We start from the raw sequence: 21,571 nt of genomic DNA, 5'->3' as shown, positions 1-21,571 counted from the left end.
GGCAGAGGCAGAGGCAGGTGGATCTCTATGAGTCAGAGGCCAGCCTCATCTACAGAGTGAGTTCCAAGACAGCTACAGCTACACAGAGAAACCCTGCCTCAAAATATCAAAACAAGAAAAAAGAAACCACTAAACAAGATGTCAATCCAAACTGAAAGTAAGACCAGGAGAACACATACTACACAGGACCCAGTTCTTAAACCTGAACTGTGCAGGGGAGTCTCCAAGGCATCAGGCAATTTCCTGTAGGATGATAAAGGAGGATCACCAGGGGTCAGGGGTTGAAGGTCAGCCATAGGCTACAAACTGCATTTGAGGAAAGCCTAGGTGGGCTGTATTGAGACCTTATCTAAAAAAAAAAAATTGTTTCCAAATTTTTTTCCAGACAGGGTTTCTGTGTGTAGCATTAGCTGTTCTTAGCTGTCCTGAAACTTACTCTGTATAGACCAAGCTGGCCTCAAATTCATAGAGATCTGCCTACCTCTGCCTCCCAGGAGCTGGGACTAAAGGTGTGGGACACCACCACCCGGCTGTTTCCAAATATTAATCACACATTTAATCCCAGCATTCGGGAGGCAGAGGCAGGCAGATCTCTGTGAGTTTAAGGCCAGCCTGAGTTGTTACACAGAGAAACCTTGTCTTGAAGAACATCAACAAAAATTAATTTTTCTTCTGATTTAACTTGGGGAGTAGAGTACATTAAGATTCCAAAGGAGAGGAGGTGTCCTTTATTAAAGGAGTGTGAGAAAAGCCTTTCTGGTGGAAAGAATGGGTTGAATATTTGTGATGGAGGACACATTCATGCAAACAGCTGCTTCTTTTGAGCAGGACATGGCTTTTCTTTAACGAATCAATAGTAATAACTGATCAAAAGTCTACTGTGCACTCAGCATTTTCACAAAACTTCCCTTTAACCCTCATGATAGACAATTCGGGGTGGGGGGGGGGAGGTACCAGGTGAGAGATGGGCTGCAACTGACAGGGGTGGATGAGTCAAGGTCACAAAGATGTTAAGTGGGAGATACAAACTTGCAAATATCAAACTCCAGAAGACGAAGAGAAGCTCACCGAACACTACAAGACCTAATAAAAACACAAAAAGCAAAGCTTTCTTGGTGGACATGATTGGGGGAAGGGAAGAAAGGCTGACTTGCAATAACAAATTCTGGGCCTTCCTCTCTTTATCTTGAGGTGAAAATGAAAAATGAAGGGAAGACAAATATCTTTTGGGTTTTTTGTTGGTGGTGGTGGTTGGTTGTGTTTTTGTTTTGGGTTTTTTGTTTTGGTTTTTTTTTTTTTTTTTTTTTTTTTCGTAGAAAAGAAAGATACCTCTATCACTTTTTGGGGAAGTTGTGAATCTACTTCACTTGGAAGACGCTGTCCAAAGCGGGGGTCGTTTGGGGATTACTCCTCAAATCTTTAGGATAAGAACTCCCCTCGGCACCATAAACGGGTCTCCCTTCCCTGACAAATGGACCAGAGCCGAGGGAAGGCGAATGCCGACAAGGGGCGTCGTCCTCTCCAAGGAGAGAAGTTAGGGGTCCCCTGCAGGTAGAGGAGCCTCTTTCCCCTGGAACCAGGACTCTGAGAAGCTGTTTTCTCCCAAGGACGTGGGGCCTGATCTCCTTGATGTCTGTCACTAACGCAGCTTTGGTGCCCTTCAGCGCCCCGAAAGGCTGGGGGCCCGGACCCCCTTTAGTCAGCACCGTTCGGCGGAGGACCCCCAGGGCGTTGTGGGGCCGCCCGGGCCTCTTACCCTGTGGCCTGCTCCGCGGCCCGTGCTCATCCCGCCACCTTAGCCTCGGCTGCCTCGGTCACTGCTGTCCCCGCGGCCGCCAACTCTAGGAGATCTTCTGGAGCTGAGGCCCGAGGGCGCTCCGGCCTCCACCGCTTCTACAGTCTCTCTTCCCCCCACCCCCCCACTCCCACCGCACTTCCTCATCCGGGGCCAGAGCCAGCCATGCGGACGGGCCTTGATCCCGCCCCCGCACGGCGCGCGCGCACTCGGGAGGGCGGCTCTTCCCAGCCGGTACCTCCGCCCTCTGCTAGCCCCGCACACACTCAGCCCCGCCCCCATCGCACTGGCTCTTAAAGAGAAACACACCCTTTGGCCCAGTTCCCGTCTCCAACTGTAACCAGTGCTGCATAATCCAATCCATTTCTGTGACATGGACAGCTGCCACCATCCTGGCAGATCGTGAGACCTTTAATAACTACAATCATTGGTTTAAGTCACACTGGCTACTAAATAAACGATACACCAGGAAAGTAGTTGGTTACACTTCGTTTTTATTCCTTTGCTGCTTCAGCGTTGAAAGCACTGCATTTCATCTCTTATTTGTTGCCCATCCCCTCCCATCCTCGCCTGTTTTCTTCAGCACTGTCTCACAGCACCTAAAGAAGTGTCTGGCAGAGATTAGAATGGAAAAAGGGTTGGGGACATCAAATACGTCCATAGAATAATCAACAGTCATGATTTAGAAATACACCTGTAGTTTCCTGAAGCTCATCAGCCTGGCAGGCTATGAAGGCTTTGGAGAAAATTATAATTACCTTTTCTCTGATTAGGATCTGCAGAGGAGCCAAGCTTGGTGGTGCACTCCTTTAACCCCAGCAGAGGCTAGAGTATCTCTGTGAGTTCCAGGGAGTTTGTTGATTCAACAAACAAACAAAAATATCGCTGTGGGGCTGGATAGAAAGCTCTGTGTTAAACAGGACACTCCCGCATTCCCAGTAGATTTGAAGTCTGTTCCTAGTAACCTTAGAGGGAGGTTCACAACAGCTTGTAACTCCAATTCTGCCTGGAGCCCCTGCTTCTGACCTACATACCCACACTCAAATTTCTCACACACAAACACATAATTTAATATATATATATATATGATAGCTTTGAGGGCTGGAAAAATGGCTCAGAGGTTAAGAGCACTGGCTGCTCTTCTGGAGGAGCATTCAATTCCCAGCACCCACATGGCAGTTCACAACTATCTGTAACTCCAGGGAATTGAAACCCATACACAGACACACATATAGGCAAAGCACCAATGCACATAAAATAAAAAATAAATCATTAAAAATTAAAAAAAAGATAGCTTTGAGACCATGAGTATGCATTTTGCCTGAGATAGTGGTTCTTCTCAGCGTTAGGATTGAAAGCACACAAATTTATATGCTAATCCCACTATCTTTGGGCTGAATGAAATCATATACACTTCATATATGTGTATAGTTTGCATATAAATTACTGATTTTCTAATCTATACTGAGGTAAAGATTAATTAACTAGCCAGGTAGTGCTGGTAAATGTCTTTAATTCCAGAACTCCAGGAGTCAGAGCAGAAGCAGGCAAATCTCTGTGAATTCCAGGCCAACCTGGTCTACAAATGTAGTTCCAGGATAGCCTGGACTGGACTGTTACACAAAGGAACTGTCTCAAAAAAAAAAAAAAAAAAAAAAAAGCAACTCCCCCCCCCAAACAAACAAAAAGATTAAATATTCACTTGGAAACATTTCAAGTACCCTGAGAAGTAGATGATTCAGCACTTAAGATACTCTTACAGAGGACAGAATTTGCTTTACAGAACCCAAATGAGACAGCTTATAACCACTTACAACTCCAGATGCAGAGGATCTGATGCCCTTTTCTAGACTCTGTGGGCACCCCTCTCCCCATAGATACACAGAGATAAAAACACTACATATAAATACAAATAACAAAATTAAAATTTTCTTAAGTAAATTAAATTGGGGGGGGCGTGTTTCGAGACAAGGTCTCTGTGTAGCCTTAGTTGTCCTGGGACTCACTCTGTAGACCAGGCTGGCCTCAGACTCGCAGAGATCCACTTGCCTCTGCTTCCCCAATTCTGCAATTAAATGTGTGTGCCACCACCAATCTTTATAAATTTTAAAAATTTCACAGTATCCATATTAAGTATGTTCACAGGCAATTGCGCAAGTTTATAATGGAGTCTGAAAAACTCAACACTACTGGCTTTTCCTTTTGTCTCAAGATCCAGTATGGCTTTCATAATCAGTCCCATTTTTCATCTGGCTTTCATTTTTAAATGTGGTATTTTCTCTTCATGAATTCTTTGTACTAATTATGGCTTGTTAATTTAGTTCTTGAAAAAGACTATGTAGCAGAGGATGATGACGCTGATGGTCTGAATGAGAATGACCCCCATAGCCTCATATAACGGAATGTTTGCTCTGAAGTTAGTGGAACTATCAGGGAAGGGCTAGAAGATGTGCTCTTATCAGAAGAGGCGTGTCCTTGGGGGTCGACTATGAGGTTTCCAAAACCCAAAGCGCCCCCTGTTGGTGTGCTAATTCCATGCACTCTCTTTCTCATTGTCTGTCCCTCCTACTCTCAGACTTGTGTCCCTCCGCTAGTTCCCCAGCAGCTACGTCCCCAGCACCAGGCTTTCTCCCTGCCGCCACACTCTCTGCCAGGACTCACCCTCCGAAACTGTAAGCAAGCCCTCATTAAAGCCATGTGTCTCCGTGCCCAGCTCTGCTTTCATTCTACTCATTTGGTTAGTTTTACTCTTCAATTGTTTTGAGATCTCACATTCTAGCTCAGGCAAGTCTGAAATTTGCTCTGTGAACCAGGCTGGCTTCAAATTCTTCCTGCCTCAGCCTTTTGGACAGTAGGATAATAGACATGTACAACCGTGCTTGCCGTGTTCACTCCCCTAAATCACATGAAAATATTACTCATCTTACTAAATTTTTATTTTTAACTCTCTCTCTCTCTCTTTCTCTCTTAGGGGTTGGGGATAGGGAGTATTGTAACACAATTCTCCCTATGTAGCCCAAGCCTACTGAAACTTACTATATAGACTTGGCAAGTTATCTTCTTTTCTTTTCTTTCTTTTTTGTAAAGTGGCCTCTTAAACTCCACTAATTTTCTGTTGGTGTTGTTTTTGTTTTTTTTGAGACAGGGTTTCTCTGTGTAGCCTTGGCTGTCCTGGAACTCACTTTCTCTGTAGACCAGTCTGGCCTCTAACTCAGAGATCTGCCTCCCAAGTGATGGATTAAAGGTGTTTGCTACCTGGCTTTATTTTATTTTATTTTTCCTCCTAACATCTTTCTTTTTTCCTTTTTTCCAATCTCTCACTTTGTAGGTCAGACTGATCTCAAACTCTTGCAGTGATGGCTTTATAGGTACACACCACCACGAGAACCTTTACCTACTGTGCTATGGGAGGCCCTTTGGCCCACTCCCAAGTCCTCAACTGTGTTACAATGATTTTTATTTTAAAAAAATTATACATTTTTCAAAAACATTGGAATCCTGTAGCTTATGTTAAAGCTGGGGAAAAAAAACTTTCAAAAAAATGCTGAAATTAACTAGAGGCGAAGATGCCTTTTAGATTAGTAGTCATCATGATGAGAAGACACATGGCAGTGTCATGCCCTAAGACACTAGTTCTGGGTATAAAATGGTTACCAGAACAAAGCAGAAGGCTGGTAGAGGCACAGGTCAGAGACTAGGCTGAGGTTGCCTGCAGATAGACAGCTTTGCCCAGTGTGTGTGAGGCCCTGGGTCCCATTCCCAGCACTAGCAGTAAGAGAAATAAAGGGAAAAAAAAATGAGGAAGCAAAGGGCTAGTGCACTGGGCGTGGTGGCTCATTCCCCAGACTGAATTTGGAGGGAGGCTGAGGCAGGAGGCTTGTCATGAGTTCAATGCCATTCTCGCTAGTTACCTAACTCTCCTTAAAGAGAGAGATGTCCCAGTAAATAGGGGCTTGGGCCAGCCTGGGTTTAAATAGTATATTGGCTTGAATGAGGTTGGGATCTATTCCTTCTGAGTTTTCTTCAGCTTTTCACTGTCCATTTGTGAAAAACCCTAGTGTCTACTGTCTAATCATGCTACCATAGAAAGTTTAGAAAGATGTCTTCAAAGTCGCAGCAGCTGTTTATTAACTTAGGTATATGTTTAGTATGTGAAAGTGCCATCAGTCATACATTACTGGGCTACATTCCACAATGCACTTCGCTTTTGAGGCAAGGTCCCCTTCTGGTTTCTGCAGCACAGAGTTCTCCAAGCTAACTAGCTCTTAAGCTTTTCTTTTTTTTTGGGGGGGGGTGGTGGTGGTCTCAATTAGTAGTAGGGCTTTGATTACAACAGATGCATACCCCTAGTCTCTTGGGTCCTAGTGATGGAAGTCAGGCTGTCAGGCAATCCACTTAAGTATCTCCCCTGCTGGGTAGCTTTTTTAAAATTAATCAACATAAAAAACTATAGGTGTTGTGGAGAATTATTGGAGGAAGGTCAAGAGTTGGAATTGTTTCAGTGGTATTTGAGTAGCATGCAGTGATTCAGCTTTCAATTCCCAGTTCCATGGGACGAGCTCTGATCTTGCATGCCCCATGCCCTGGGTTCAATCCTCAGAACAATCAACAACCAAAGGATCATAGAAGCCTAGGAATGTCTTAGGGTTTGGGTTTGTGGAGACTTGCACAGTGGACACTTCCAAGCAGGAGCTATTCCATTGTTTTAAGTTTATAACACTGCCCCCCTACACCACACACACACACACACACACACACACACACACACACACACACACAGAGGTAGATTTCAAAGGCAGAAAAAGAGAGGCAAGTCTGACTCTAGGGAGGATCATGTTTATTTGTGGACACACTGTGAGGGGACACAATCTCACTCATATGGAGGGATGAGCCATATGTCCCATGCTATGTGTGTGTGTGTATGAGGCATGAAAGAACATCTCATACTATAAAAGAATAAGATAACCCTGAATGTTAGTGTTAGTTAGGAGGACTAGGCAGTCTATGAGTATTTATCCCTGGTATATGAATGGACTTTGGGAGCCCATCCCACATAGATGGACACTCTCTCAGCCTAGACACATGGGGGAGGGCCTAGCCCCTGCCACAAATGATAGAACAGACTTTGAAGACTCCCCATGGAAGGCCTCACTCTCCCTGGGGAGCAGAAAGGTGATGGCTGGGGTTTGGTGGGGGTAATAGGGGAGAATGGTAGGGTGAGGGACACGCAAAGCAAGCTTGTTTCAAATTTAAATAAAAAAGGAAACAGGAAAAAAGAGAATAAGATAAGAAAATGGCCCACTCCATGCAGACAGATGAGAGAATACCCCAGGAAGAAGGCTACGACCTTTATGGGGCATAAATGACTGCATCACCTCCTGCAGTTTCTCAGTTCCCTCAGTTCCCTCAGTAAGGGAACCTGGCAGGTGTAGTATTTATGTATTTATGTATTTATTTATTTATAGATAGGGTTTCTCTGTTTAACAGCCCTAGCTGTCCTGGAACTAGTTCTGTAGACCAGGCTTGTCTAGAATTCATAGAGATCTGCCTGCCTCTGCCTCCCAAGTCCTGGGATTCAAGACATGTGCCACCACTACTCAGAAGAAGTCTATTTCTTAACATCATTTGATTTAAAAAATAGACTGGTTTAGAGGCATAATTTGTAAAGGTAGATAACTAAATTAAATGAGTTTTGGCTTTTGGAATTTATTGGAAAACATCCACAAATACCACAAATACTCCTTGTATGCACTGGCCCTGGAGCTCTCTATTTCAACAGAGAGTAGGTTATAGTGTCAAAGCACCATGGGTGAGCCTAGGTTGGAGAGAATCTCCTTCATCTAAGTCATCTCCTCCTGAAGAATCTAAAGGCTTAGGGCATCACTGAATAGAAACTTTGACTCTACAGATATAAAATCAGCTGTCAAAGGCATGACCTGGATGTTCTGAATAGCTTTCCAAAGCTGTGACAGAGTATCTGGCATCTTCCTTTAATGAAAGAACATGGGTGGTTAGGGTGAGGACCCTGGAATTAGCTTTGGCCAATTAAACTATTGTGCAGGTCTCATACCAGTCATAAGGTTCTGCTGTTCACAGCATCTTCATTGTCTATTTGGGAGACATTGAGGGCAGAGTGTAATTACTCATTGCCTCTCTGTTGTTTTAGACATTTAGGATGTGGGTGCAGACTATGAGGTCCTCTGATGAGCAAGAGAATTCATCTTCCTGTCACATGAGACATAAGGAGGAAGGCTTTTTCTTTTTTCTTTTTTTGGCCAGAGCTAGTCAGTCCTACAAACCCAGAGATGGAAGCAGCAGACTTCTGGCAGGTTTCATTTCCCATTCATCCTTGTCCCATAATGAGGGTAGCATGCAACTTACTGTGATTGGATGATCTATGCCCCATGTGCCCCATCCAAGGGAACTACTTGGGCCTGGGGACTTCCTGCCATTCAAGCCTATTAACCCATTTTACTCAAGCATTCCCTATTTCATAACTAGGTTTTTTGTATTTTTTTTTTTTGTTCTTTCAAAACAGGGTTTCTCTGTGGCTTTGGAGGCTGCCCTGGAACTAGCTCAATAGACCAGGCTTGAACTCACAGAGATCCTCCTGTCTCTGCCTCCCAAATGCTGGGATTAAAGGCGTATGCCACCAACCACCAGCTTCATAACTAGTTTTTTATACACCTGATTCTGAATATTATTTTATATTCAACAAACTTAAGTTTACTTTAAACTTGTTATGAGTTAGTCACCTTAGGCTTAATTTTGACAACAGAAGACTAATGAGAAATACATATTGGTCTTTCCTTCTGTAAATGTGACATTTGTAGTTCGTATTACTGACCATTAACTTGTATTTCTTAATTATACTTAACAGTTTACTGTTACAAACAGTTTTCCCCCCCAGCCTGGTCCCAGAGTCACGTTAGCACCAAATAACACACAGAGACACTGTATTAGATATAAACCTGTTGGCCTATTACTAGCATTTCTTATTGGCTAGCTCTGTCTTAAATATTAACCCATTTCTATGGTCTTATTTTACCGGAGGGTGTCCGTTCCTCTCTCTCAAGTCCTTACATCTTTACTCTCCTACTACATCTCCCAGAATCTTCCTTATCTCCTAGTCTCACCTATCTTGCCTTCCTATTCGCTAACAGTTTACAATTAATCAGTTAACTCATAGCCTATACATTTTCTTGTTGCATAGCCCAATCTAGCCTTGAAGTACAGGGAATTGTCAGCCGTCTGTCTCCAGAATACCTGAATTATCAGGTATCACATTTAGTTTCTCCCTGATACTTTTGTGTTTTTCTACAGCCCTCTGGACCCAGATTGAGTTATTAATATTGTAAAAAATAAGAAAACAGCCGGAGGTTGGTGGCGCACTCCTTTAATCCCAGCACTCGGGAGGCAGAGGCAGGTGGATCTCTGTGAGTTCGAGGTCAGCCTGGTCTACAGAGGTAGTTCCAGGACAGGCTCCAAATCAGAAAGAAAGGAAGGAAGGAAGGAAAGAACGAAGGGAGAAAACACCGCTCAGTGAGATAGGAGTCGACTCTTAGACGTTTCTCCTATTCTGAGAGCATTAAAACGAAGTTTCGGGCTGTGGCTCTATTTTCAAATTTCCTTTCAAAGCAGGCAGCACTCTTAGCTGGAGGCGGGAAAGGGCAGCAGGAACTCAAAAGCATGAAGTCAGACTCGACGCCACGCCCCCACCCCCCAAGCCCCGGAGGAGGAAGTGGCGAGGCCACCGAGACGAGGCGGAGTCTGGGCTAGAGCGGCCAGGGCCGGCTGAGCGGAGACCGGCAAGGGGCGGGGATTCGGGGCGGAGCCTCCGGAGCGGCGCGGGCTCAGGTGAGCGCTCCTCTGCGGTGCTGGCTGGCTGGCTCCTAGAGCTCTGGTGCGGAAGCTGCGCGAGCTGTGGGGGCTCAGGTGGGATAGCCAGAGGAGGTCCGGGATATCTGGCTAGGATCCGGCCTCGGGCTCCGCCTGAGGAGGGGAGGGGCTCTGGAGCTGGGGGCGAGTCGAGCGCCCGCCTAGGGCAGAGACCTGAGGGGTTTGAAGGAGGGGGCTCTGAGACAGGTTCGAGGCCCGACTCTCCCCCCCACCCCCCCGAGTGACCTTGGATAAGTCTTTCTCTTCCCGAGCTACCACAACGATGGAATGGAGGCAGGACGGTCCGCTGAGAGTTGGTACACATAGAAACCCCAGCCTTCCTCTCTCTCTTCCCCAGGACATTGTTACTGAAATGTGAATCATAGGAGTGCCAAAGAGTCTGAGTGACCTTGGGCAAGTCCCTTGTTTTGACGTTTCTCTACAGAGGTGATGGACTAGCCTGATGCCTCGGTACTATTTTGGTGTTACTAATGCAGACAGAAACAAGGCAACGTCCCTCACTACAAGTCTCTCCTAGGTTTGCGTTAGAGAGAAGATCTTTCCAGAGAACTGACTAGATCTCAGCCCCAATTCCCATGAACTCCTAAAGCACACTTCTGTTTGTTTTCCTCCCTTGGTAATTGGAGGGGTGATTTAATGCAGGGTTGCCACTCCTCTCAGCTGAACAACAACCAGAATCTTCAAGGCCTAAAATTAAAGAGCAATTTTAGGAAGCCTGACATTCTGGCTGTTCTGTTTGTTTCAATGGCAGGAAGGCAAGATGACTTCCCTGCTCCAAGATTGGAACAGCTGAAGAAACCACAAGACAAAATGAGAACTACAAAGGTCTACAAACTCGTCATCCACAAGAAGGGCTTTGGGGGCAGTGGTTAGTATTGATTGGTCTTTGGGGGTTGTGTAAATTGGCTGAAGTTATGATGTGCCCAATACAATGCCCTAAAAATTACTAATATCACATTTGAGGCTAGGCAGGTAAATGAGTAAAGCAATAATAGCCATCAAGGGAATGGTTAGATCTGAGTGCACAAGATCTCTTTGAAAAGCATTCACATTCAGATTTTGTTTGGTTGTATTTTGAATCTGGTTCATCCCAGGCTCATCTGGAGCTCCCCTTGGAGCCCAAGCTGGCCCTTGAACCCATTATCATCCTGTCTGTATCTGGAAATGCTCTGCCACATCTGACTTAATTTCTCCTGTTTTTTCCCCTCCGCTTGCCTGTGCAGTGCCAAGAAATTAACCCAAGCCTTCATAGGTACTAGAAAATCTCCCTAATGTTTAAAAATAAGTTATTTCCTTCAGCAATCAGAATTACTGATACAGTGAGAGAGTTTTATTTTCACGACAGTCTGGTATCCCATACTGGCTTTGAAATCAATATGTACTGGAAGATGATCTTGAATTTCTGACCTTCCTCTATAACCAAGTGCTGGGATCTCACATGTGCTCCTACTTGGTTTTATGTGATTCTGGGCAAAGAACCCATGTTGTGCTAGCAAGCACTCTACCAAGGAGCAACAGCCCCAGCCCTCAGTCTTTTTTCCTTTAAATTTAATTTTTGTTTATTTATGCACGTGTATACCTGTGTGAATGTGGATGCTTTTGCACATGTATTGCTTCTCACCATGTAGCCTTCACTGGTTTACATTCTTCACTGGTTTACAATTTTACAATGCTGATCCTTCTGGCCTTGAAGTTAGAGATCCTCCGTCTTACATAGATATCTTTGCCTACGTACTGTTGGGATTAAAGACGTGTCATCATGCCTGGCCACCTTATATTTTTTACTCCTTTATTTATTTTTCTTTACCTTGTTTTTTGAGACGGCTTCTCAGTGGGACCTGGGGCTTGCCAATTAGGCTAGACTGTTTGACCAGTGAGAGTGAGTGGTGATGTGTGGAAACTCTGCCAGGTACCTTGGATTCATTATGTGTTGATTTGGAATTAATTCAGTGCTTGCATGTTTAGAGACCTTTAGTTGTCAAGTTACTGCAATCCTCATATTTAGTCATATCAATCCCATATGGCTTGTGACACACTGTTTATGAAAATGGACTAAACATTTATGAAGAAAGCTATTGAGTAAGCAACAGAGATACCTTTAGCAGAGGAAAGAACAAGACTACAGTACATATGGTATGTTTATATATATATATATATATATATACACACACACACACATATATATATATATATACATATATAATATGTATATCTAATGTGTAAATGTCTGTGGGGTTTTTATTTTTGGGGTATGTGTATATGTGTACAAGACAGATGTAGCTTGGTGATATACCTAGTAATGCAAATACAATTCTGCCAGGTAATGGAAGTGCACCTTAAACCCCAGTACTCGGGAGGCAGAGGCAGCCAGGTCTTTCTGTGAGTTCAAGGCTACCCTGGTCTACATGGTGAGCTCTAGGCTAGCTCAAGCTACATAGTGACACTCTGTCTCAATAAAAAAAAAAAAAAAAACACAAAAACACAAAAAAGAAGTAAGAAGAGATGGCAAGAAGGAAGAAAGAGAGAAAAATGAAACAAACAAAAAAAATGTTCTTAGGGAACTTAGACAATGTGAGTTCATAATAGGGGCTTCATAGAGCTTGGCCCTAAATTTGTCAGTGGAGCATTCCAAATAAAAGCTGAGATCAACCCAGTAAATACTTTACTAGGTTGAACTTTATCAAGTATAATTATACTTAAAGTCTACCTTTATTTTGGGGTGGGTCTATCTATGTATCTATTGATCTATATTCTGTGTCTGTCTGTCTTGAGGATTGGGATTGCAGCCAGGGTCTCATTCAAAGTGTTTACTCTATTGAGCTATATGCCCTTACCTCAACCCCAGTAGTTTAAAGGTAAACTACAACCAGAGGCTCATTACTGGTACTGAGTTCCTTTTGTCTAAATTAGGCTTGCCCCCTCGTATGTGTTATAAAACTAGAGCCAAATAGTCTAGACTTCAAGTGTTAGTTCACACCAGGGTTCAAAACAACCTTTAAACTACTGGGGTTGTAGTTTACCTTGAGACAAGTCAGTTTGTCTTTCAGGTTTATCCTGGCTCTTGTGAAGGTTTAATTAAGACAATGTTTTTAAGGGAATTCTTTCGGATATTACATAAATATAAGAGTGCTGTATTTGGGACCTAGGCTGTTTCCATCATGTGTATGCCAGATTCACAAGTATTTTAGAGAATAAAGTGATATGCCAGAGGTGTAATTTCCCAAACCATGGGCTACTTTTTTCCATAGGAGCAGTAAGATAGTGGAAAGAGCATGTGCTTGGAGACAGGTCCCTGAGTCCTGTCTGACTCAGCCATTTACTATTGTGGCCCTAGATACCTTTGTAAAAAAATTTTTAACTTATTTTTTTCTCCTGAGCTGAGGATAGAAACCAGGCTCTCAAGAATACTAAGCATGTACTTTACCTCTGAGTTGCATCCTTAGTATGTTATAAGATAGGAAAACAAATGGGACCTCAGTGGGTAATGCCCACGTCTGCAAGTTGTCCTCTGACCTACATACACACACACTTAAAACAAAAAACCCTAGAAAACAAAAACCTGAATAGAATGTCAATATAACAAAAAATAAATAAATAAATAAAAATAAGGGTTGAACATGGTACAGCCTGTCCTATGGTCTCAGCAGTGGAGACAGGAATGCGGAATAGCTCAAAACTACCTTATATGATATGTTTGATGCCATCCTGAGACACCTGTGTCAGTCAAAAAAGTAAAAATAGTGCTGGAGTTCATCTGTGAGATCCGGTAGTAACAGCAATGTGATGAGGGTGCCCTCTGTTTTCTCTCTGATGCTTTTATCTTTTAGAGGGTGTGTGCTAGGGATTCAGCCTAACACCTTATACATGCTAAGCCTATGGTCAACTACTAAGCCTATTTGCTTTTTAAAATCACTGAATTGTCTTTCAGATGATGAGCTAGTTGTGAACCCTAAAGTGTTTCCTCACATCAAACTTGGAGACATTGTGGAGATTGCTCACCCCAATGATGAATACAGGTGAGCAATTCAAGGAGTAAGGGAACTCGGCACTCAGCTGTTTTCAGATGCTTTTTCAGGCTAGTCAGGCTGCCTTAAAACAAAACAAAAAATGTTCATGTTGCCTGGTGGTGGTCTCGTACACTTTTAATCCCAGCACTTGGAGGCAGAGGTAGGCAGAGATCTCTGTGAGTTTGAGGACAGAATGGGCTGTCTTGAAAAAAAAAAAAAAAACAGAAAATAAACAAAAAGCTCATGTTTAGGGCTGGAGAAATGGCTTAGGAGTTAAGAGCATTGGCTGCTCTTCTAGAGGACCTGAGGTTGATTTCCAGCGTCACAACCATCCGTCATTGTAGTCCCGGGACATCTGATACCCTCTTTTGGCCTCCCAGGGCACCAGGCATGCATCATGTCGTACATAGACATAAATACAGGGTAAAAAACTTATATACATAAGAAAGTTTTAAAAAAATTGTAAAGAGTTTTTAAAATTATGGTCAGGTGCATGCCCCTAATTCCAGCACTCAGAAGGTAGAGGCAGGTGGATCTCTTGAGTTCATGGCCAGTCCGGTCTACAAAGTGAGTTCAGGACAGCCAGGGCTACACAGAGAAACCTTGTCTTTTGAAAAGATTTTTAAAAAATTTTTTAAATTATGTTTATGTCTGTGCCTATGAGTGCAAGTGGCCTCAGATGTAGATTCCCTGGATCTGGGTTATAGACAGCTGTGAGTAAATTGAGGTGGGGGCTGGAAACCAAACTTTGATCCACTTGGAAGAGCCCTTAACTGCTGAACCATGGCTTCAGCCCCAACAACAAGTTTTTAAAGTGGCCCATTTTTGTTTTTAAAGTTCATTTCCTTTCAGGCCAAGTGTAGTATCTTTGTTTCTAAGGAAGTTTTCTCTGGTTGTGACACAAGTTACAATGTGTATTACATTATTTGTTTGCATTTTGATGGGAGATAAAGTTTACCTCCCTGCAGTCTTGCTTATCTTTGTTGCTTTTTTTTTTTTCCAGTCCTCTGCTTTTGCAAGTCAAGTCTCTTAAGGAAGATTTACAGAAAGGTAAATACTACCTCTCTCTTTGAGATTTTTATAGTTACTATCTGAGAAACTTAAGAAACATCTCTTGGGAATCTCAGGGAATAAGTACATATCAGGTTGAATATCCTCTAACAAAAAAGAAGATAGATAAAGCTTTTGGAGGGTGCTGACTACATTAGCAGACACTGTTCCAGGAGCAATATTTCGTATGTTTGCTGTCTTCATTTACCTTTTTAGCTAACTAAGCTGTAACCTTTCTTAGACACCAAAACAGATATGAAAATTGCCAAAGAATCTCATTTGTTAGCATGTTGCAGGCATTGAAGAAACAAGTTAGAGTCAGAGGAAAAGGTAATTTGAATATGGAAAATTTTAAATTTAACTCAAAAAAAAAAAAAAGATGGTGAATTTTCTAAGTAAGTTTTTTACAAAATATTTAATTGCTTTCCTGGATGAATATGTTGCCAGTATTCTATGTTTTGACTAGGTGTTTCTAGATTCAAAGAATCAAACAGTTACACGCAAATGAAAAAGTAGCAAGGGATTTTATTCAAAGAGAGAGTGAAGGTAGAGAGTAGGTAAGTTGCAAAAGCCTGAGCAAGCATGGAACTCTTAAGTACCTGGTTACTAATCACTAATCAGGGCTTGCTTTTGTGGATCTAGGACAAAGTCTGGGTAGTTTTCTGTATTGAGTGTGTTAGACTTGGGTTGTGTAACTGCTCATGTCTTTTTGCATGATATGTTTGATTATATATGTTTAATCGTATGTATGCCTACTTGTACATAGGCATAGGGTGAGAAATAGGGCATTTTCCCTAAACATTTATTCATAAATCAGTTTGCCCGCTGTGCCTGCACTTTAGGGTATCAGACCCTACCTCATAAAACGGGAGGGGCCATCCAGCATATGCCTTTCATCCCAGTACTTGGGAGGCAGAGGCAGGGGGATCTCTGTGAATTCCAGGTCAGCCTGATCTACAGAGCGAGATCCAGGACTGCCAGGACTACACAGAGAAACCCTGTCTCAAAAAACTGGGGGAAAAAAAAAAGGGTTTGTGGTGGGGGAGGGATGTGGGATGTGGCTCAGTCTGTCTGCCTGCCCAATATACACAGAGCCCTGAGTTCCCCAACTCTCAAACTATATAAAACAGGTGCAGTGGTGAAGGCCTTGAATTGCTATCTCAGAAAGAAAGAAAGAAAGAAAGAAAGAAAGAAAGAAAGAAAGAAAGAAAGAAAGAAAGAAGGAAAGAAAAGCCATTTCTGGTGTCAAAAGCCTTTATCCCAGCACTCTGGAGGCTGAGAGGCAGGTGGATCAAGGCGATCATAATCTACAAAGTGGTTTCCAGGACTGCTAAGGGTGTTACACAGAGAAACTCTGTCTCAAAAACAATCAAACAAGCAAAACAAACAAACAGAAAAAACTATAAATAAATAAAAATATCACACACCAAAATTAATGAGATCAAAAATCTGTATAACTTAATGAACTTCTGTACAGTTACAATAGGCATTTGGAAGCAAAGCCGGGAAATGTCATGTTAAATTTTAAACATTTATTACCAAATATATTTTATGCACTTAGCCATTACAAAAACAAAGCAAAAGATCTGTGGCTAAACTAAACCTAGAAAAAGAAATAGGTTTCTATCTTCTTTGTAATTGTGTCTGTCACTTGCATCTAATCCTTCATCTCCTGATATTCAGCCTTTCTTACTTTCTTTCTGGTTTACTATAGCCACATGTACATTTGTTTACATATATATGTATATTATTGGCTGGATTCTGCTTGAGAGGGAACATGCATCTTTTTTCTTCCTGCATCCTTATTGTTGTTGTATACATACATACATATTCCTAAATGCTTAAATACAACCTGCTCAGTCTGTATGTTACCTGTATGTACATGATCTCAGGTATGAACACTTGGTATTGGATATGTAAATGGGGGGCTCCTCCCTATGGAAGACCATTTCTAATGCTCTTGGCATACCACAATTGTCTGTACTTTTTGTCTGTGGTTAAGGTCTTGTTTAGGCATCCATGTTGTTGGAACTTCATAGGGGAATCTTTCTTCCATTTCTAGGACACACAGTATAACAGGTAACTTCCTCTTCTTAATGTCTTTTTCAATCACTCTTCTACAATGATCCCAGAGCCTTAGGTGCAGGAATTGTGATGTGGATGTGTCAGTTGGGAATGGGCACCACAAAGCCTCTTGTTGTTAGCATTTTGATCAATTATGAGTTTCTGGAATACTCTCTTTATCAGAAGAGTAGTGAGACCCTGTCTCAAAGAAAAATTTCTTCTTACATTTATTTATGTAAGTGTGTGTGTGGCAGGATGCATGTGTGGAAGTCAGAAGACAACTTAAGAGAATTTATTCTTTCATTCTATTGTGTGGTTCCTAAGGATTGAACTCAGGTTGTCAGGCATGGTGACAAGTGACTTTACCACCAAACCACCTTGCCAGCCCCAGTGATGGGTCTTATGATATTTCTGTAATGTACATAATGCATTTCTATCAGATGTATTCCTTATTACCTTCTCTTGTCTCTCACATTTGATAATCCTGTCATCTTCCAGAGTAGCTTCAGGACTGTGTGTGACCCAATGAGTTTCTTTGGGGGTTGTTTACAAGAACATGGGGAGGATTTGTGTACAGAAGAATAGGCACCTCACCTATGGCTGCACCACTGGGAAAAGTGTGTTTTCTTCCCTCATTAACACTGACTGTGTATAAATCTGCAGAGTTGGCTGCGGCCTCCTGAGCCTCTCCTCCTTTCATGACAGGGTGTTGACAGGTCTGATCTTGTGTAGGTAATCATAGCTACTGTGATTTATACAGTGAAATTGTCATGACATATATCTACAAGTTAGCATCCCACACTGTTCTTCCACTTCTCTGGCTCCTATATTCTTTCTGCTCCTTTTTCTGTGTTGCGTGTTCCCTGAGCCTTGTGGCTGGGCATGCAACAATCATTTATTCTCAGTACTTTGACCAATGCAGAAAGAATCTTCTCTGATCAAAGCTAATAGCAACACTAATCTATGGGCATAATTATTCAGTTAGTTTCAATGCTGTATGCCTTTAATTCAAACCGAGGCAGATAGATCCTTGTGAATTAAGACCAGCTTGTGCTACAGAGTAAAGTTCTTAGGCAATTTAGGAATACATTGTGAGACTCTGTCTCCAAAATCAAAATAATAATAAATAAAATAAAAACATAGTAATTTAGAAAGCAATTTGAGTTTGTGGCCTTATTGCAAATGTACTTGGTCTCATCAGATCTTAGAAGCAGGGTTAGGCTGGGTTAGTACTTGGATGAAAGAAGTCAATTTGAAAGGCACATTGTCCATTTAGTAAAACTACAGCAGTAGTTTCCACACTGCTGCCTATGATCTCCTCAACCACAGGCTTTTGCCCACTTTTTTGTTTGTTTGTTTTTGGTTTTTTTTTTTTTTTTTTTTTTTTTTTTCCGAGACAAGGTTTTTCTATGTAATAGCTGTGTCTGTCCTAGAACTGGCTCTGCAGACCATTCTGGCCTCTGCCTCCTGAGTGCTGGGATTAAAGGTGTGCAGCACCCCGCAAGACAGAGTCTTTTGATGAGCCCAGAGCACTCTGTTTTGGCTAGGCTAACTGGCCACAAGTTCAGGAATCCATTTGTTTCTGAACCCCCGTTGCTACAGTGCAGGTGTGTGCTGCCATGCTTGGATTTTTTACATGGGTGCTGAAGATGAGGATCATGTTCTCATGCTCATGGAACAAGCACTTTACTGACAACCACCTCGCTAGTCCCCCAAGTGCAAGATCTTAAATGTTTGCCCCTTTCTCTCCTGTCTCTTCTCAATTCTCCACTCCTCTCATTTTCTTCCTTCTTCCCTCTACTAGCAGACTCAGGGCTCAGGCACTGAGCATATTTGCAACCACTGAGTTACATACATCTTCCTCTTTCAGTTTTTAGGCTAATTTATTTTACTTTGTGTATGGATGTTCTGCCTGTATGCATGCTTGTATACCATGCGCATGCCTGTTGGATCCCCCAAAACGGGTTACAGATGGTTGTGAGCCACCATAGTGTGCTGGAAACCCAGCCCAGGTCCACTGTAGGAGCAACAGCTTCTTTTAACCACCGGGCTGTCCCTCCAGCTCCTTCTCTCTTTCTGAGTTAAGTAGCCTAGTCAGACTTTTCAGTCCTCCTGCCTCAGGCTCCAAGTGCTGGAATTATTGGGGGGAGGGGTAAGCCATGACACTGGGTGCTTTTCATTGCTTTAAATTAAGTGTTAGTTCTTGGGCGTGTTTCGCCTGTAGAAAATTGTTTAAAATTTAATCTTCTGGAAGGCAGAGGCCATAGCAAATGATCAAAATGTGTTAACTGAACCAGATTTTTTTTTCTATTTCAGAAACTGTCAGTGTGGACCAGACTGTGACTCAAGTATTCCGGCTAAGACCTTATCAAGATGTCTATGTGAATGTTGTAGACCCCAAGGCAAGACTTTGTTTTTGACTTTAATATATTTTTACAATGATTAGTACCTATTCTCAAAGGTTAGGTCCTGTGGAAATGAGGTTCTTAAGTGTAGTGCTATATTGTTAAGTGGTCATATCTAGGTCATTTAAATGTAAGTAGTATATAGACTGCATTTAAGTCTTCACTTTTTAAAGCTTGTCTTAGTTCATAGAAAAGAATATATTTATACTTTTCTATTTAGTTCCTAATGTTTTTTTTTTTGCATATTCTGTCCATGCTTCTTCCTTTTTAAATTGTTTTATTATTTCTTAAAAAAACATTTATTTATCTTTATTTTATCTGTGTGAGTGTTTGCTTGCATGTATTCCACACGTGTGCTTAGGTGCCTACAGAGGCCAGAGGTGGAGGTTGGATTCCCCTGAAACTGGAGTTATAGTTATGAGTTACCATGTAAATTCTGGGATTTGAACCCGGGTCTTACAGAAGAACAGTCAGTGCTCTTCCTTCCAAGTCATCTCTCCAGCCTGTCATATTTATTTTCTTTAAATGACTTATTCTTTTTTTCTTTTTTCTTTCTTTCTTTTTTTTTTTTTTATTGGCAGAGTCTGTTGTTTAGCTCAGCTGGCATGGAATCTACCATATAGCTCAATCTGGCCTAGAACTGGCAGCAGCCCTCCCTCAGCTTCCTGGGAGTACATGATACACGGCCGTACCTGGCTTTGCATTTGTTTCTCTTTTGTTTGTGTTTTTGTTTTGAGGCAGGATCTCACTATATAGCCTTGGCTGTCCTAGAACTCACAATGTAGACTAGGCTTGTCTCAAACTTAACAGGGATCTGCCTGCCTTTGCCTCCAAAGTGCTGGGCTTCATTCGGATTTTCATTATTCTTTATTAATTGACGCTTCATAGGCAAAATGATTGTAGGGTGTTATGTGCATTCTGTAGCAAAATAAATTAGACAGATCAATGGTATCTTTCAAGACTAAAACCAAAGGGCAGCAAAGCAATGATAGAGACCCTTTGTCAAACAATAAAAGGACTGAAGCACAGCTAATAGTCCTCTGGGGCTCCTCTTTCATGGGGTGGCTGCCATAGCCTATGCTGTAGCATTGCCATGGGCATGGTTGAGTTGCCTTTGCTGTGGAGAATTCTGTCAGGTTCTGCGATTGAGCGGTCTTCCTTTTTACACTTTTTTTCATGTTGTGTGAACATTATATATAGACTATAAAGTGTGATTATCCTCTTTTAGGATGTGACTCTTGACCTGGTGGAATTGACTTTTAAGGATCAATACATTGGTCGTGGGGATATGTGGCGACTAAAGAAAAGTTTGGTAAGATACAGTTTTTTTGTTTTTTAATGTTACATTGTTTTTGAGGCAGGGCTTCTCTGGATAGCCTTGGCTGTCCTGGAAGTAGCTCTGTAGACCAGGTTGTCCTTGAGCTCACAGAATCTCCCTATCTTTCTCTGCCTCTCAAGTGCTGGGATTAAAAAGCATGTGCCACCACCACCCACTAACGTTGCCTTTTTTGTTGTTTTTTGATTTTCAAGACAGGGTTTCTCTGTGTCTTTGTAGACCAGGCTGGCTTCCAACTCACAGAGATCCGCCTGCCTCTGTCTCCTGAGTGCTGGGATTAAAGGCCTGCGCCACCACAGCCTGGCCAACATTGACTTTCCTATGACACGAATTGTCCTTGTTTATCATATAAATTTAGAGCCATCAAAAATAACTTCTGATTCTAGCATTCACAAATAGTTACTGTAAATATTTGGCTATACCCTTTCCTATTTTCTTTTTTGTTTATGTATTTTGTTTTCATATGTGTGACTATGGCATGAGTGCATTTATACTATGTGCATGCCTAGTACTTTTAACAGTCAGAAGAGGATATTGGAGTTACAGACTGAGCTGCCATATGAGTGCTGGGAACCAAACCTGGGTCCTCTGTAAGAACAAGTGCTGAGCCATCTCTCAACCCCATCCCCACACTCCTCATCCCATTTTAGAAAAGGGTCTAGGAATGTGGACTTGGCTGGCCTGGAACTCACAGGAAGACTCACAGAAAGAACTCACAGCCTCTGCCTCCTGAGTGTTGGGATTAAAGGCGTATACAATCAGACCTATTTATTTTTTATTTTAATGAACCCTTTCCTTTAAAATGCCTACTTTATCAGAGTTGTGACCCTGTACTGAAAACTCTTTAGTTTTTGCATATTATGAAGGAACAAATTATATATAGAATTTCTATACAAAATATATTTTCAGGGAAAAAATAAAATCAAACAACCAAAACCTTATTGGACTAGGAACATATCTAGTCTTTGCCTACTATATGTAAGGTACTAGGTTCAATCCCCAGCACCAAAATAAA

The 21,571-nt window shown here is 42.2% G+C and overlaps 2 protein-coding genes across 12 annotated transcripts in view; one reads left to right on the top strand and one right to left on the bottom strand.

The window, feature by feature from the left end:
- The window catches only part of Prr14l (proline rich 14 like), a 50,655-nt gene extending 48,727 nt beyond the window's left edge, over window positions 1–1,928 (bottom strand). The window contains exon 1 of one of the 2 annotated variants that reach the window (XM_051200449.1): window positions 1,757–1,928. In XM_051200449.1, the coding sequence (XP_051056406.1) occupies window positions 1,757–1,786 (30 nt within the window). In that variant the 5' untranslated portion in view covers window positions 1,787–1,928. The remainder of the gene's footprint in view (window positions 1–1,756) is intronic. The other variant, XM_051200447.1, reaches the window with a different exon arrangement.
- A 7,608-nt stretch (window positions 1,929–9,536) lies between these two features.
- Depdc5 (DEP domain containing 5, GATOR1 subcomplex subunit) overlaps window positions 9,537–21,571 on the top strand; it is a 113,988-nt gene continuing 101,953 nt past the window's right edge. For 5 of the 10 annotated variants that reach the window (XM_051200455.1, XM_051200453.1, XM_051200454.1 and 2 more), the window contains exons 1-6: window positions 9,595–9,730; window positions 10,446–10,562; window positions 13,623–13,710; window positions 14,705–14,751; window positions 19,132–19,217; window positions 20,449–20,532. In XM_051200455.1, the coding sequence (XP_051056412.1) occupies window positions 10,505–10,562; window positions 13,623–13,710; window positions 14,705–14,751; window positions 19,132–19,217; window positions 20,449–20,532 (363 nt within the window). In that variant the 5' untranslated portion in view covers window positions 9,595–9,730; window positions 10,446–10,504. Of the gene's footprint in view, window positions 9,731–10,445; window positions 10,563–13,622; window positions 13,711–14,704; window positions 14,752–19,131; window positions 19,218–20,448; window positions 20,533–21,571 lie in introns of those variants that run through there. The other 5 variants (XM_051200452.1, XM_051200459.1, XM_051200450.1 and 2 more) reach the window with 4 other exon arrangements.

This window comes from Phodopus roborovskii, unplaced genomic scaffold (genome assembly GCF_943737965.1).
Source record: "Phodopus roborovskii unplaced genomic scaffold, PHOROB, whole genome shotgun sequence".
NCBI classification, from domain to species: Eukaryota; Metazoa; Chordata; class Mammalia; order Rodentia; family Cricetidae; genus Phodopus; species Phodopus roborovskii.
This window is presented reverse-complemented; position numbering and strand designations above follow the sequence as displayed.